This window comes from Scyliorhinus canicula, chromosome 4 (assembly GCF_902713615.1).
Source record: "Scyliorhinus canicula chromosome 4, sScyCan1.1, whole genome shotgun sequence".
NCBI classification, from domain to species: Eukaryota; Metazoa; Chordata; class Chondrichthyes; order Carcharhiniformes; family Scyliorhinidae; genus Scyliorhinus; species Scyliorhinus canicula.
This window is the reverse complement of record NC_052149.1, coordinates 88,139,515-88,156,321: the sequence shown is the minus strand read 5'-3', so window position 1 is coordinate 88,156,321 and position 16,807 is coordinate 88,139,515. Positions and strand designations below refer to the sequence as shown.

Here is a 16,807-nt window from a genome sequence, read left to right as displayed (position 1 = left end):
GAGCTTTGTCTTTCCAAATGTTCAGTCACCTCCTTAGGTGGGATGGTCTCCCTCTGACATTGGTGGGTCGGGTACAGGCGGTTAAAATGAATGTGCTGCTGTGATTCCTGTTTATTTTTCAATGCCTGCCGATTTTTAGAGAGATTGAAGGGATGATTATCTCGTTCATATGGGGAGATTGAAGGAATGATTATCTTGTTCATATGGGGAGGGAAGGTGGCCAGAATTAAAAGGTTGCTACTCCAAAGAGGAAGGCAGGCAGGGGGTTTGGGTCTTCTGAACCTGATGTATTATTACTGGGCAGCGAATGTGGAGAAGGTACGGAGCTGGGACAGAGGGGTTGACTCCCAATGGGTCAGAATGGAGGAGAGTTTGGGTAGGGGGTCGGGATTGAAGGCGCTAGCGACAGCGCACTCCTGACAGCCTCGGGGAGATACTCGGGGAGTCCGTTAGTAATAGCTTTGTTGAGAATTTGGAGGCAGTTTTGACAGCACTTTGGGTTGGGGGCAGCGTCAAGAGAAATGCTGAGTCAGAGGAACCATAGATTTGGTGAACCATCGAAGTGGGATGGAAATTTTCGTAGATGGGAGGAGAAAGGAATTGGGACGCTAAAAGATTTATTTCTTGGGGGTCGTTTTGCGGGATTGAAGGAGCTGGGAGCGAAGAATGGGCTGGAGAAGGGGAAATATTTAGATACATGCAGGTTCGAGACTTTGTCAGAAAGGAGATGCAGAGCTTCCCAATAGAGCCAGCTTCCACATTGCTGGAGGAGATTCTGGCGACAGGGGGACCGGAGAAGGGGGTAGTATCAGCAGTTTATGGGGCTATTTTGGAGGAGCAGAAGGCGCCGCTAGAAGAGATCAAGGCAAAGTGGGAGGAAGAGTTGAGAGAGGGTATGGAGGAGGGATTCTGGTGTGAGGTGCTCCGGAGGGTGAACACCTCCACTTCGTGTGCGAGGTTGGGGCTTGGGGCTGATGCAGTTGAAGGTGTTGTATCGAGCGCACCTTACAAGGGCAAGGATGAGCCGGCTCTTTGAGGGGGTAGAAGATGTGTGTGAACGTTGCGGGGGAGGCCCCGCAAACCACTATTGCCAATCGTCATCGTAGTCGCCAATAATGTTGCTCTTTTTAATGAGTGAAATACTATCCCACCAATCGGCACCAATAATGTTGCCTAATTAACTAGATATGGCAGTTATTAATGATATTGCTTATGATGCCACCACAAGGGCAGCACGGTGGCGCAATGGGTTAGCACTGCTGCCTCACGGCGCCGAGGTCCCAGGTTCGATCCCGGCTCTGGGTCACTGTCCATGTGGAGTTTGCACATTCTCTCCGTGTTTGCGTGGGTTTCGCCCCCACAACCCAAAGATGTGCAGGATAGGTGGATTGGCCATGCTAAATTGCCCCTTAATTGGAAAAAATTAATTGAGTAATCTAAATTTATATTTAAAAAAATAATGATACCACCACAAGGCTTTACCGGATAGCGATCAAAGGACCAAATAACCAGTTAGTCAGTTCAAGTTCAAAGATAGTTTATTTGCACACAAGGATTACTTCGACATGCAACAGAAAACACTACAAGTTAAACTACACCTGACAACTACAATAAGCTATACTTAACTTCAGGGAAACCGGCTCTTTGCAGATGAACATGTCCTTTGTTCGGATCTTGCGTGGCTGGGTAGAAGAAGTGACTTCATTTCTGCTGGGCTCATCCGTCTGGTAGCGATCGCTGGTCTTGAACTTGTCTTCTGGTCATAATGCTATACTTGGTTTTAGGCATAGGCCGGGGCCAAGAGAGACTGAACACATGGCAGTGTCTCTCTTTATCCTCTTGGGATTTTGCGCTCTTTTGGGCAGTCCTCTGCATTGGACCCAATAATTTGGCAAGCTTCGATTACTGCCTTCGATTTTGGCCAATAAACTGGTGGGTGCCTTGGTAGGTGTGTCCTGAGCGGTCATTGACCGTGGCTTTTTGGGCTCCCTGAGCAAAGGGAGTGGTGCCAATGATTCTGTTTCTGTATCTGTTACCTGAGTACAGGTCTTTTGTTCTGGGGAAATGGACCATTAGAATGCAAAGTAGCTGGGGGTTTCGATAGCGTCTAGTTATCTGAGTTGCCAATATACATACGCTCTGAGTCCTGGGTTGACCATATTTCCCATGGTCCTTTGCAGGTGGCCATATTTCCCAGGATCCTTTGTAGGTGGCCATCCTAGATGGCTACACCATGTTCATGTGTTTTGGCCCTGTCCAAAGCTGGAGGATTACTGGAAGGAGGTGTTTAGGGTAATCTCTAAAGTGGTGCATGTGAAACTGGACCTGGGCCCTCGGTAGGCCATATTCGGAGTGTCGGACCAGCTGGGGTTGGAAATGGGCGCGGAGGCAGATGTTGTATCCTTCACCTCGTTGATCACCCGAAGGCGGATCCTGTTAGGGTGGAGATCAACCTCTCAACCTGTGCCTTGGCGTGGCGGGGGGAACGGACTGCTGGAATTCTTAATGAACTTGAGGGCAAGGATGGAGGGGTTCTACAATTCTTGGGCGTTATTCATTATGCACTTTTGAGAATTGGATTACATTGGACATGCTGGGGGCTAGGAGAATGGGGCGAGGGGGCCTGTACGTGTTAATGGTGACTATGGGTGATTCCTGATTCCTTTTTGTCATTTGTTTATGTTAACATGCGGGCTAATGTCTGGTGGTTTGGTGGAAGGAGGGAGAAAATGTGAAAAAGGTGGAGAATAAAAAATATTATTTAATTTTTAAAAAATGATGTGCTCCAGTTCAGGGATGTTGTTGAGGAATGAATCCTTTTCTATTTCAGTGGCTTAGTGTCAGCATCAAGAATTTCAAACCAGATGCAGCATGAAGTCATGCCCCCCCCCCCCCCCCCCCCCCCCCCCGCCGCCTCTCTTCCACAACCCCCCCCCCCCCCGCCGCCGCCTCTCCTCCACAACCGCCGCCGCCGCCTCTCTTCCACAACCTCGCAAAGCACCTTTTACTGCATTTATTTGCGTTCCTATTCATTTCTGCAATCTCTCCATTTAATAGGATGGTGGCAGAAAGCTGTTTGTGTCACTGGAGGCCAGTGTCTAGTGGCATACCACCGGGATCATTGCTGAGTCCCTTATTAGGTCACAGGAGGATATAAATGGGCAGAAATGAAATTAAAATGGCTTATTGTCACGAGTTGGTTTCAATGAAGTTACCTATCAGTGGCAGATGAAATTTAGCCCTGAAAAGTGAGAGGTGATGCACTTTGGAACGGGTAACACAACAAGGGAGCACTCAGTGAATGGAAGACACTAGGAAGCTCAGAGGGATGTTGGGGGCTTGTCCACAGATCCCTTGATAAGCTAGGGTTGTTTTCTTTGAAGCACAGATGGCTGAGAGAAGACCTGATTGAGGGGTATGGACAGGGTGGATAGAAAGCAACTGTTCCCCCTCCTTGGTGGAAAGGTCAATAACAAGGGGGCATAAGTTTAAGGTGAAAGGCAGGAGGTTTAGAGGGGTTTTGAGGAAAAATGTTTTATCTCGAGGGTGGTGGGAATCTGGAATGCACTGACTGGGAGATTAGTTGAGGCAGAAAACCTCACAATCTTTAAAAAGTACTTGGCTGAGCAAGGCTATGGGCCAAGTGCTGGGAAGTGGGATTAGAGTAGATTTGTTTTGTCAGCGCAGGCTTGATGGGCCAAAGGGCCTCTTCTGAATTGATATGACACCCATATTTCTCTGTACCACCCAGTTCTCCAATCTCTCAATTTAATAGAATCCTGCCAAAGTGGGAAAGTTCACATTTCTCCACACTACACTCAATCTGCCAAATTTTGCTCACTCATTTAACCTATCCATATCCCCTTGTAGACCGTTATCTCCCCCTTGATTTATTTTCCCACCAAATTCTTAGTCCCTTCATCCAAATCTTTGATATAGATTATAAATAGTTGAGGATCAGCATTATCCCTATGGCACTCCACTAGTAATAGTGTACCAATCTGGAAGTGCTCTTATCTTGTGTGTCATATTTGATGTCCATCCCTAATTGATCATGAGAAGGTGTGCTGCCTTCTTGAACTATAGAAGTTCATCTAACAATTGCTGCATTATTATTCTTTAAGTTTGAGGCCCATGGAACTATTTTTGGAGTTGGGAAGGCAAAAGTTCTCACTTAATTTCTGTAATTGTTCAGTATTCTCATTCCATTTTTAGTTTTTTTTTATTCACCAATTGACTGGCCACAAATGGTTTCTTCCTGCCTTTCAAACAAGTAAGATTAAAGAATTATGACTGAACAGTTTGTACTTGGTTGTAATGTTTCCAGTTGAGCCCACTTTCCAAGCTTTGTCTAGGTTCAATCCATCAGATGGGAATGTGTGTTTCCAACCTGAGTGATGCCATCTGTATGATTCCTTGAGGATCATAGGAAACAGGAGCAGAATTAGGCCATTTGACCCATCGAACCTGTTCCGTCACTCAATTAGACCATGGCTAATCTTCTATCTCCAATGCCATTTTCCCACACTTTTCCCATGTCCTTTTGATATCTTCATTGTCTAGAAATCTGTCTGTCTCTGCCTTGAGTATACTGAATGATGTCGCCCTCTGCGATATAGATTCCAAAGATTCACCCACTACCCTTTTATTGAAGAAATTTCTTTTTATCTCGGTCTTATATGACTGTCTCCAACATTTGCATAAACCTGAAGAGCCAATATTCTGCCTGTTCGCCAATCTGGAAAAAACTTCACATCCAATGCAATTCCAGAACAGTGGTATCAAAGAAAGTAAGCTGTACTGGACTCCAATGCCCAGACCACTGGATTTGAGCACCATTGTCTCTAAAACTGATTCCATGAAAACCATGCTGAAATATGTGACCACCTAGAACAAAAAGAAACATCCTTCATTGCCTGCCAGAACAGCACAAGGCTGCAATTGAAGAACGCAGCATTCAAACAGCTCGAGGCTTCACAGGCTAAAGGTCACAAGGGAAGAGGGAGCCCGAGAAATCTATTAGTATGTTGATGATTTTGAAGCCACCATGACCATCTATCTATTAACCAAGGTCAAATGGGCAAAATCATCTTTGCCCATAGGATGGTATTTCTCTAATTAAGAGTGACACTGTCAAAACTGGAAAGAGCATTTTCAACAACTCCTCAACTGTGAATCCTTAGTGGCAGCTGATATTCCCCAGGCTAGCCTTAAGTAGCATGTGTTTAAAAAGTAAGGGTGAAGCACCATCGATGGAAAACAGCAAAACCTAATCAGCTACTTCTGTGGCTGAGAAAATCCTCCCAAGAGACGATATGATTTTAGATTCTTTTGTAGGAGCCTCCAACATGGCCATTGTTGCCAGGAAAAATATCAGGAGCAACACGAGAAACTCTTATTGTATTTATCAACCTGACCAACTCATTTGACTTGGTAAATTGCAAGTTTCTATGGATTGTGGTTTGAATGTCCAAGAAATGTAATCACAATCCTGCTTCATAATGATATGACTGTAACTGCATGGAGTGAGAGATCTAAAAGAGCCCCCCTTCAAAATCTGGACCATGGTCCAGCAAGGTTATGGGATAAACCCATACTATTTACAGTCTACCTGATGGTGGCTATTCTCCCCCCAATCAATTGTCCTCTGGTGTCAATAATCAATACCACCGAGATGGAAAACGTTAAAAATAAATGTTTTTAATATAAATTTAGAGTAGCCAATTATTAATTTTTTCTAATTAAGGCGCAATTTAGCGTGGCCAATCCACCTAACTGCACATCTTGGTTGTGGGGTGAAACCCACGTCGACATGGGGAGAATGTGCAAACTCCACACTGACCTAGATGGAAAACGTTTAACCCACAGTTGCCACTCTGCCAAAACTAAATTGAACACCACAGACATACATGATTAACAGTGTGTGGATGACTGCAGTGCCGTTGCAATTCTGCCGATTGATTTCCAAGCCCCACAGTAGCAAAGTAGTTAGCACAGTTGCTTCACAGTTCCAGGGTCCCAGGCTCTATTCCTGGCTGGGTCACTGTCTGTGCAGAATCTGCATGTTCTCCCCGTATCTGTGTGGGTTTCCTCCGGGTGCTCCGGCTTCCTGCCACAGTCCAAAGATGTGCGGGTTAGGTGGATTGGCCATGCTAAATTACCCTTCCAAAAAGGTTAAGTGGGGGTTACGGGGATAGGGTAGCTACGTGGGCTTGAGTAGGGTGCTCTTTGTAAGGGCTGGTGCAGACTCGATGGGCCAAATGGCCTCCTTCTGTAGTGTGAATTCTATGATCTATGATCTTCAATTCTACATACAAGGGATTGATTGCCTGTTCTTAAGGAGAATTGTTCAGAAATATTCATCAACCTTGACCTGGTCAGTCAAATATTCCGCCTCTTACATATATTGAAGGAGACACACTGGAATATATTTATCCCTTCCCATACCTTGGCAGGCACCTCTCTGCAAAAGCCACTGTTGACTAACAGATCAGCTGTGCCAGCTCCGCCTTCTACAAAGGCCTCCAAGTCAACAAAAGTCCTAGTGTACAGAGCAGCTGTCATACTCTTGTACTGCAATCAGATCTGGACACTGTATCAAAGACCTATGAGCACTAAGGAAAGACCTATGAGCACTAAGGAAATTCTATCAGCGCTGAATCCTCTCTGATAAATGGGAGGACCATCAAACAAACATGAGTTTCCTTCAAACCAGCTCCACTAGCATTAAGGCAAAACCTACAAAATTAACTTTGATGCATTGCACACTTGTGTCTGGGTGGCAAAAAAGCCTCGCCCCAACTGGTCCCATTGAAATGAAATGAAATGAAAATGAAATGAAATGAAATGAAAAATGAAATGAAAATCGCTTATAGTCACGAGTAGGCTTCAATGAAGTTACTGTGAAAAGCCCCTAGTCGCCACATTCCGGCGCCTGTCCGGGGAGGCTGGTACGGGAATTGAACCGTGCTGCTGGCCTGCTTGGTCTGCTTTAAAAGCCAGCGATTTAGCCTGGTGAGCTAAACCAGCCCCATTTCATCAACTCTCAAATTGCCAACAATCCAGGGGAGGGCAAAGACACTCTGAAATTCTGTTTCAAAGCATTAAAGCATAAAGGATACCCCTTATCCTTAAACTATGACCCTTAGTTCTGGACTTCCCCACCATTGGCAACATTCTTTCTGAATCTATCCTGCAGGGGCAACACAGTGGTTAGCACAGTTGCTTCACAGCTCTAGGGTCCCAGGTTCGATTCCGGCTTGGGTCACTGTCTGTGCGGAGTCTGCACATTCTACCCGTGTCAGTGTGGGTTTCGTCTGGGTGTTCTGGTTTCCTCCCACAGTACAAAGATGTGCAGGTTAGGTGGATTGGCCATGCTAAATTTCCCTTGATGTCCAAATGGGTAAGTGTGGTTCTTGGGTTACAGGGATAAGGTGGAGGCGTGGGCTTAAGTAGGGTGCTTTTTCCAAAGGCCGATGCAGACTAGATGGGCTGCATGGCCGCCTTCTGCACTGTAAATTCTATGAAATTCTAATCCTGCTAAATTTTATACGTTTGTATGAGATCCCCTCTCACTCACTCTAAACGCCAATGAATATAATTCTAACTCATATGAATAGATATCATTAAATCTCAGGATTGCCACTGTCGTCTCATCATAAGACCATTTGAAATAAGAGCAGGAATAGATCGTTCAGCCCCTGCTCTACCATTCAATAGGATCAAGGTTGATCCAGCGTTCCTCACATCTACTTTCCTGCCCTTTCCCCGTAACTCTAGATTCCCTTACTGATCATCCAAATATCCATCATTTGCATAAACCTGAATGGTGAGCTGGCAGGTTATTTGGGCCAGGGGGATATTGGCTAAACCCAATCATTTCTCAACTGACATCCACAAACAAGCTTTCATCAGAGAGCACTAGATTCCAATTTAGTATGGCTATTGAACAGTTTACTTTTTCCCAACTGCAAGCCGCTGCTGACCTGTATAAAGTAGGCATACAGTTACAGCACGTAATAAAGGCAAATAGAATTTTAGTGTTGTTTGCAAAATGACTGAGTATAAAAGTGGAGAAGTGTTATTGCAATTGTATAGGGTGTTGGTGATACCACATCTAGAGTATTGTGTTCAGTTTTGGTTGTCTTATTGAAGAGGAAGGTGGTGGCTTTGGTGACAGTTCAGAGGAGGTTCACCAAATGATTCCGGGAATGGAAAGGAAGGGTTGATGTATGAGGAGAGATTGAACACTTTGTGCTTATACTCACTGGAGATTCGAAGAATGAGCGGAGATCTTATCGAGGTATATAACATACTTTAAAAACATTTTTTTTTAGAGTAACCAATTTTTAAATTCCAATTAAGAGGCAATTTAGCATGGTCAATCCTGCACATCTTTGGATTGTGGGGGTGAAACTCCACACAGACAGTGACCCAGGGCCGGGGTCGAACCCGGAAGCTCAGCACTAGGCAGCAGTGCTAACCACTGCGCCACCCTGCCACCCAGATGTATATAAAATAAGAGAGATTGATAAAGTAAACGTAGACTAAATGTTCCCCCTTGTGGGGCAATCTAGAACAAGTGGTCGCAGATATAGGTTGAAAGGCGGTAGCTTTAAAACTGAAATAAGATGGTGAATTTGAGGACCTTGCTGCCCCATATTGTGATGGGAGTCTGGATTATTAAATGGTTTCAAGAAGCGGATAGATTTCTGATTTTAATAAAACTGGTTAAAAGGATATGGGGAACAGGCAGGCTGGCAGATTTGAGACCAGGAAGAGATCAGCCATGATCTGATTGAATGGCGGGGGCTCGGAGAGCTGAATTGCCTAATTCTCCAAGCTCTTGCTCTTAAAGAGGAGCAGTCCAAGACTTATGGAAATCTTGTCTGTCTGTTTAAATTCAGGCAATCTTGTCTGTTTAAATTCAGGCAATCTTGTCTGTTTAAATTCAATTAGCTTTGTCACAGGAATATTTTGGAAAGAGTACATGACAATTTTTCCTGTAACACATTATGATTAGTAATATATTTTTGATTGGATATGTGCGGATAAATTATTGCAGTTAGCAGAAATCTTCTTGAAACCTTTGTCCTCTCCTGGTTAACAAATCTATAAAAATGTTTTAATAATTCACATGAGTTTACTTTGAGTAGCTAATATATAAAGACTAGGGAAGTTTCAAGTTCAATGCACCTTAGAAAAAATAGTGGAACTGCCCTTTGACAACTTGGATGTATCATTTATCATTTTCATTTTTGTTTTTCTTTTCCCCATAATGGCAGGAGGAGGAACTCTACGCTTGTCAGAGAGGCTGCAGGCTCTTCTCTATCTGTCAGTTTGTTGATGATAGTGCTGACTTGAACAGGACCAAAAGTGAATGTGAATCAGGTAAGATTTTAACCATGTGGGTTGTCATGGTGTGCTGTGGTCATATGCAGAACATTTGACCAAACTGGAACCTAATGGTGTGTGGATCCTGTTCGGTTTTAAATTGTCACAAAGAACCTAGTCAAGCCTGCAACTTTAATAATTTATGCTGTAAAAATAGTTTTGAGACTTCCATCCACTTAGTTAAATTGCCTAGTCTGCATTACTGTTAAAATAACAAGAACCCAGGATGGCACGGTAGTGCAGTGGCTAGTACTGCTGCTTCATGATGTCAAGGACCTGGGTTCTATCCCGGACCTGGGTCACTGTCCATGTGGAGTTTCCACATTCTCCCCGTGCCTGCACGGGTTTCACCCCCACAACCGAAAATGCAGGGTAGGCGGATTGGCTACAGGAACAGCCTGTACTTCTATATAATGCCGTCTAACATCGTCAAATGTCCCAAGCCCTTCACAGGAGAGTTGTCAAACAACATTTGACACAGAGCAGTATAAAGAGATATTGGGGAGATGACCAAAAGCTTGTTCAAAGAGGTAGATTTTAAGGAATTTCTTGCAGGAGGAAAGTGATGGAAAGGTTTAAGGAAGGAATTCCAGAGCTAGGTCCTCTGTATCTGATGGGATAGCCATCAAAGACGGACTGGTTTTAAAATCAAGAATACCCATGGCCAGAATTGGGAGGGTTGTGGGATTGAAGGAGATTACAGAGATGGGGACGTGTGAGGCTAAATTGAGATTTGAAAACCAGGATGAGAATTGTAAAATTGAAATGTTTCTTAACAAGGAGCCTTTGTATATCAATGAGCATAAGGGTGATGGGTGAATGGGCCTTGTGCGAATTATGCCATGGACAGCAGAGTTTTGGATGACCTCCAGTTTGTGAAGAGCAGGACATTCGAGCCCTGACATGAGAGCATTGGAATTGTCAAGTCTAGAGGTAACAAGCGCAAGAATGAGTTTTTCAGCAGCTGAGGTAGTGATGAAATTGGGTTATATTATGGAGATGGAAATAGACAATGGCAATTGGCAATGACATAACTAAAACACACATGTTACATGACTCTGATCGCTTGCTGTACATATTTGGCAGTGTTGTTGCCTTGCAAGAGGGATTGTGAGAACAGGTAAGCTTTATTATTACTTTATTTAAATAAACAAACCACTGGAACTTATGTATGACTCAGTTATTGACTTTTCAAATGTCATGGTAAGTTAATTCAAGATGTTATTGAACTCTAGGCTGATGATTAGAGTACTTGCTTACCTTGTTTATGCTTTTGAGATCTGTGCTATAACCATGCCATACTAACATTCTGATTTTCATTTTGCTTACTGACAATGAAGTAACTTTTTAAAATTAAAACCAAGATGTGCTAGGTTTAGGAGAAAGGAGGCATGCATGAAGAGAAAAATGGTGTAATATTCAATGTTAGAACAAGTAAATGATAAAGCTTAAAATATTGATTGAAAATGGCGACAGATGTGAACCTACTGAACATAAAATGTAATATTTCTGACTTCCGGTGGCAGCTAGGAAGGAGTACGTTGCACATTTGGTGGCTCCCGCTGGGGTCGGACCTTTGGACCTTTTCCCCGATATTTTATTTTATTTTATTTATTTTTTTCGGACTTGATTTGGTAAATTGATGGTGGAGGCAATTGTGGAGTGGATTCCTACATCAGTGCATGGAGAAGTGGACTAGAAGTGCTCACAAAGGAAGAAATAAGGTGAACAGAGAAGGCTTGGGCTGAAGCTGCGGGGTAAAGTACGGCGGACGACTGGGGTCCTGGCTTGTCGAACCAGTGGTCGACAGAGCAGCTCATGTAGTTTATTCAGGAGGGCTTTGCCAAGCAGAAGCAGGTTTACTTGGACCCGATTTAAGGAATCTATTGCTCAGCTGGAACTTAGACTGGCTGTCCAAGACCGGGCGATCCAGAAAGTAGAGAAGGTGCTGGCTGAGCAGGAGGAACATCAAACAGTGGTGGAGTTGGAAGTGGGGATGCTGAGAGACCAGCAGAAAAGGCTCCTGGAGAAGGTGGAGGACCTAGAGAATAGTTGGTCTCCCAGAGGGGTCCGAAGGAGCGGATGCTGGGGCATACATAGCAGGCATGTTCGAAAAATTACTGGGGGAAGGGACGTTGTTCTGACCCTTGGAGGTGCACAGGGCTCAAAGAGCGCTTGCGAGGAAGCCACGAGTGGGGCCCCCTCGAGGGCAATGGTGGTGAGATTCCACAGATACTTGGACAATGAGCGTATTTTACGGTGGGCCAGGCAGACACCGAGTTGTAAATGGGAGAATAATATCCTGCGGATCTATCAGGACCCGAGTGCGGAGGTGGCCAGAAGAAGAGTGGGGTTCAGTCAGATAAAGTCGACCCTTTTCAAGTTTGGACTGATGTATCCAGCCTGTCTTTTGGGTCACATACGAGGAGCAACGTTTTTATTTTGAGTCGCCCGAGGAGGCGATGGATTTCGCTAGAAGGAAAGGACTGGTGGTGGACTGAGGTCGTTGAACTTTGCTGCAGCGCTCATGTTAAAAAAGTTTTCTTGTTTTTCGGACGTTATCTGTAGTGCCTTGTGTATTGATTTGGGACTTATTGCAGAGCTGAGTGACTTAAAGTTTACATTTACACTTAAGGGGGATGGAGGTGTGTTAGATGTTGGATCTTCCGTTTGATCTTTTCTTTGTTCTTCGTGTTTTATTTTCGGGCAATTGTGTTGGGATTGTTTTTCTTTTGCGTATGTGTGTCCGAGTCGAGGGGGGGAACTATAGGTGGGAGAATGTCTGGCGCCATGGGCAGGGCCACCAAGCTAGCTGGGCAGGCTAGCTCACGGAAGCGCAGTGGGGGGGTGAGCAGATGTTATGCTTGTTGAAGGGGTTAGTTTACATAGTGCTGTTACTAGGGGGGTTAGGGGGGAGGGATTTTTGCCGTGGGACAGAAAGGAGGTCAGGGGCGGAGGCTGCCTGAGGGCGGGCTGGATGATGCATGGGGCGCAGGATGGAGAGTGGGCCAAGAAAGGTGATGGCTGATCGGTGAAGGGGGGGCACGATAAGCCCCCTAACAAGGCTGATCACGTGGAATGTGACGGGGCTAAAGGGGCCAGTTAAGAGGGCACGCGTGTTCGTGCATCTGAGGGGACTGAAGGCGGACGTGGTAATGCTACAGGAGACGCACCTTAGAGTAACTGATCAGATTAGATTAAGGAAGGGATGGGTTGGACAGGTTTTTCACATCGCTGGACTCTAAGACTAGAGGGGTCGCGATCCTGATTAATAAGCAAGTGTTATTTGAGACGGGAAGAATAGCGCGGATGTGGGAGGCCGGTACATTATGGTCAGTGGGAAGCTGGAGGGGCTGCCGGTGGTACTGGTGAATGTGTACGTGCCAAATTGGGATGAGGTGGAATTTATAAAAAGGATGTTAGAGAAGATCCCGGTTCTGGATTCGCATAAGTTGGTTATGGGAGGGGACTTTAACACAGTTATTGACCCTGAGCTAGACCGGTCGAACTCAAAGAATGGGCAGGGTGCCAGCAATGGCGACGGTTCATGGAACAAATGGGGGGTGGACCCATGGAAATTTGGGCAGCCGAGAGTGAAGGAGTTCTCCTACTCGTGTGCATAAAATGTACTCCCGGATTTTATTTTTTATTTTGTACAGGGCTTTACTGACGGGGACTAGTGGACATGGGGATTCGGCGATCACAATCTCGGATCATGCCCTGTATTGGGTTAACCTACAGGTTAGCAAGGAGAGTAGCCAGTGCCAATACTGGAGGCTGGACATGGGACTTTTGGCTGATGAAGAGGTGTGTGGGCGGCTGAGGAAATGTATTCAGAACTACCTGGAAGTCAACGACACGGGTGAAGTTTCGGCGGCGGTGGTCTGGAAGGCATTGAAGGTGGTGGTTAGAGGGGAGCTGATCTTAATACGGGCCCACAGGGAGAAGGCAGACAGAGCAGAGACGGACCGACTGATAAAGGAGATATTGCAGGTCGACAGGAGGTATGTGAAGACCCCAGAGGCAGGGCTTCTAAGGGAGCGATGGAGACTACAGGCGTAGTTTGGCTTGTTAACTACAGGGAAGGTGGTGGAGCAGCTGAGGCAGGCGAGAGGGGCGATTTATGAACATGGGGAGAAGGCCAGCAGAATGCTTGCGCAACAGCTTAGAAAGAGGGAGGCAGCGAGGGAGATAGGGAAAGTAAAGGACGGGGACGGGAACCTGGTCGGAGACTGAGCAGGGGTTAACTTGATTTTCTCCAGAGAAAGCTAGCCATGTCAGTTAGCCAGGTCTCCGTCTTCGGGGGCTTTGGGTCCTTCCAAGCTAATAGTATCCGTCTCTGGGCTACCAGGGAAGCAAAGGCTAGAACATCTGCCTCTTTCTCCTCCTGGATTCCTGGGTCTTCCCACACGCCGAAAATCACCACGTCTGGACTCTGTGCCACCCTTATTTTTAACACCTTGGACTTGACATCCGCAAACCCCTGCCAGAATGCCCAGAACATATAGACATGGTTCGTTGACCTGCCCGCACACATTATCTTCTACCCCAAAGAACCTGCTCATCCGGGCCACTGTCATGTGGGCCCTGTAAGCGACCTTAAATTGTATCAGGCTGAGCCTGGCACGTTTTGTGGATGCGTTGACTCTACTCAGCACGTCTGCCCAAAGACCATCCTCCATCTCTTCTTCTAACTCCTCTTCCCATTTGTGTTTCAGCTCCTCAGTCTGCGTCTCCTCTTGACCCCACAAGCTCTTTATAAAATGTCCGAAACCCTCCCTTCTCCCACCCACATTCTGGAAACTACCCTGTCCTGAATCCCCCTTGGCGGCTGGAGCGGGAAGGTTGAGACCTGTCTGCGTAGGAAGTCCGACATCTGCAGGTACCTAAACTAATTTCCTCTCGCCAATCCAAATTTCTCCTCCAGCTCCCTCGGGCTGGAAAGGCTCCCCTCCATAAACATATCTCCCATCCACTCAATCCCTGCTCTCTGCCATCTCCGGAACCCTCCATCCAGCCTTCCCGGGGCAAACCGGTGATGATTACAGATTGGAGACCAGACCGAGGCGGCAACCGCTTGCCCGGAGGTGGCAACAGTTCATCGACTTCTTTGGGGATGGGTTTGGCTTAGTTTAGAGTAGGGATTAGTAAAGGTGTGATCTGTAAGGGAGGAAGACGGCCTGTGCACTGTTTATATTTTCATGCACATTGTTTATTTTGTTGTTATAAAACCATAAATACCTCAATAAAATGTTTATTTTTTTTTAAAGTAATATTTCTGAAATAAGGCCACTCCTGGCACCGAGTGGCTTTACCAGTGTAAAGGTGGTTGGACAAGGTGGATTGAGCACAGTAAGAAGTCTTACAACACCAGGTTAAAGGCCAACAGGTTTGTTTCAAACACGAGCTTTCGGAGCACTGCTCCTTCCTCATTTCACCTGAGGAAGGAGCAGTGCTCCGAAAGCTCATGTTTGAAACAAACATGTTGGACTTTAACCTGGTGTTGTAAGACTTCTTACTGTGCTCACCCCAGTCCAACGCCAGCATCTCCACATCAAGGTGGATTGAAGTCCAAAGCTTAAACACATTAGCTCTCCATGTGCTTATTTTAGATGTATGCCCTTTTTCCTGGAAGCCAAAAGACGACTGTTGATTGCATTGTGTAGTGTTTAATTGCCTTTATAATTCATGATTTAATATGTTCCCTGATCATGCAGCACCTCTTCCTCCACAGCAGGTGTGATTTAATTGGACAGAAATATCATAGTTTACAGGGGTGCTCGCTTTATTTAGTATGTTGCTACAAATACATTCCAGGAAAAATGTTTGAAGAAGGACAGTGTTTTGCCCAGTTCAAGTGGGCCATGGTATGGAATTCCACACATTAATTTATTAAACTCCTTGTGCTGTAATAGTGACCAATAATACAGTTTTATCAAATGTGAAGAGTAGCTTTTATTACAACATTAAGCATAAATTGGAGTGAGGTTCCTGGACTTTAAGAACTCTGGATTATAGTATGTACATATTTATACAAGGTCCTAGGGTAAAAATGTTTTCTTTTATTTTTCTGGAACTATGTTTTCTTGAGTTTGGAATGGTACTTGTTCGGTGTTTTGGTTTTGCTGTGTTATAATGAAAAATGTTCTAAATTTTAAAAATGTATTAAAGTTTTTTTCTTCTTCACAATTTACGTGCCTTTTTAGCTTGCGCTGAAGCATATAAACAGCAAGGTGAGCAATATGCTTGCAATTTAGGATGTGAAAACCAGCTGCCATTTGCTGAACAGAGACAGAAACAGGTAAGAGGCAAAAAAGGAGAGAACATACAAATAAAACAAGTTATAGAAAGGTTGGGAAGAAAATATAAATGGACCTGACTGGTGGTAATGTTCATATAGAGCAGAATATTTCCCAGTAAGTCTGCTAGGTTGTTTCCATATCACATTTCAGATTTTAAGAGACAGTTATGTAATTGTGCCACCATTTGCTACTTTCCCAGGCCTTTGTCTTCCTGTTAATGTTATTTTAAATGTATGTAAACACACACATTTTGTGATGTTCTCCCATATAAATTTGCTCTTGCAAATGCCCAACTTATTACTTTGAGAAGTAGATGTAAACTTAAAAAAAATAGGCGAGCACTGAATTCCAGGAGTGAGGTAAGTGTGATTGCCTTTGAAATCAAGGCATAACCTTTCACCAAGTGAAGCCCAAATAAAGTTGAAGTCATTTAGAAAGATTCAGCATTGTTTGGAGTCTTATTCGGGTAGAGCAGTATTGTTGCAATTGCATAGGCTGTTGAGATCACATAGAATCATAGAATTTACAGTGCATAAGGAGGCCATTCGGCCCATTGAGTCTAGAAAGAGCACCCTACTTAAGCCTACACCGCCACCCTAATCCAATAACCCAACCTAACCCTTTGAACACTTAAGGGCAATTCAGCATGACCAGTCCACCTAACCTGCACTTCTTTGTATGTGGGAGGAAACCGGAGCACCCAGAGGAAACCCACTCAAACATGGGGTGAAAGTGCAAACTCCACACAGGTAGTAACCAGAGGCCAGGTATCGAACTTGGGACCCTGGAGCTGTGAAGCAGCAGTGCTATTCAGTGTGCCGCCCATCTGGAGTATTGTCTAGTTTTGGTCTCCTTATTTGAGGAGATTAGCTATAGCTTTATTTTCCCCTTCTCGTGGATTAGTGCACTTGGTCTAAATAGGAGCGATCTGTCACATTTAGAATATGCTTTGATTTTACTTTGCTGGTAAATGTTGATTATCTCCAAATTTTAGTGATCTGTCTCTAAATTTAGTCAGACCCTTTTGATTGTCTTCTCTTGTTACATTCTATTGTTTTAGCTGAGAGATACAAAAAGGTCCAGGGGGGCAATTTTTTAACACAAAGGGTGGA

At 44.9% G+C, this 16,807-nt stretch overlaps 1 protein-coding gene across 1 annotated transcript in view; it reads left to right on the top strand.

Moving 5' to 3' along the window:
• The window catches only part of tmem59 (transmembrane protein 59), a 63,241-nt gene that overhangs the window by 12,659 nt on the left and 33,775 nt on the right, over positions 1-16,807 (top strand). The window contains exons 2-3 of the mRNA XM_038794716.1: positions 9,285-9,390; positions 15,600-15,694. Of these exons, the coding sequence (XP_038650644.1) occupies positions 9,285-9,390; positions 15,600-15,694 (201 nt within the window). The remainder of the gene's footprint in view (positions 1-9,284; positions 9,391-15,599; positions 15,695-16,807) is intronic.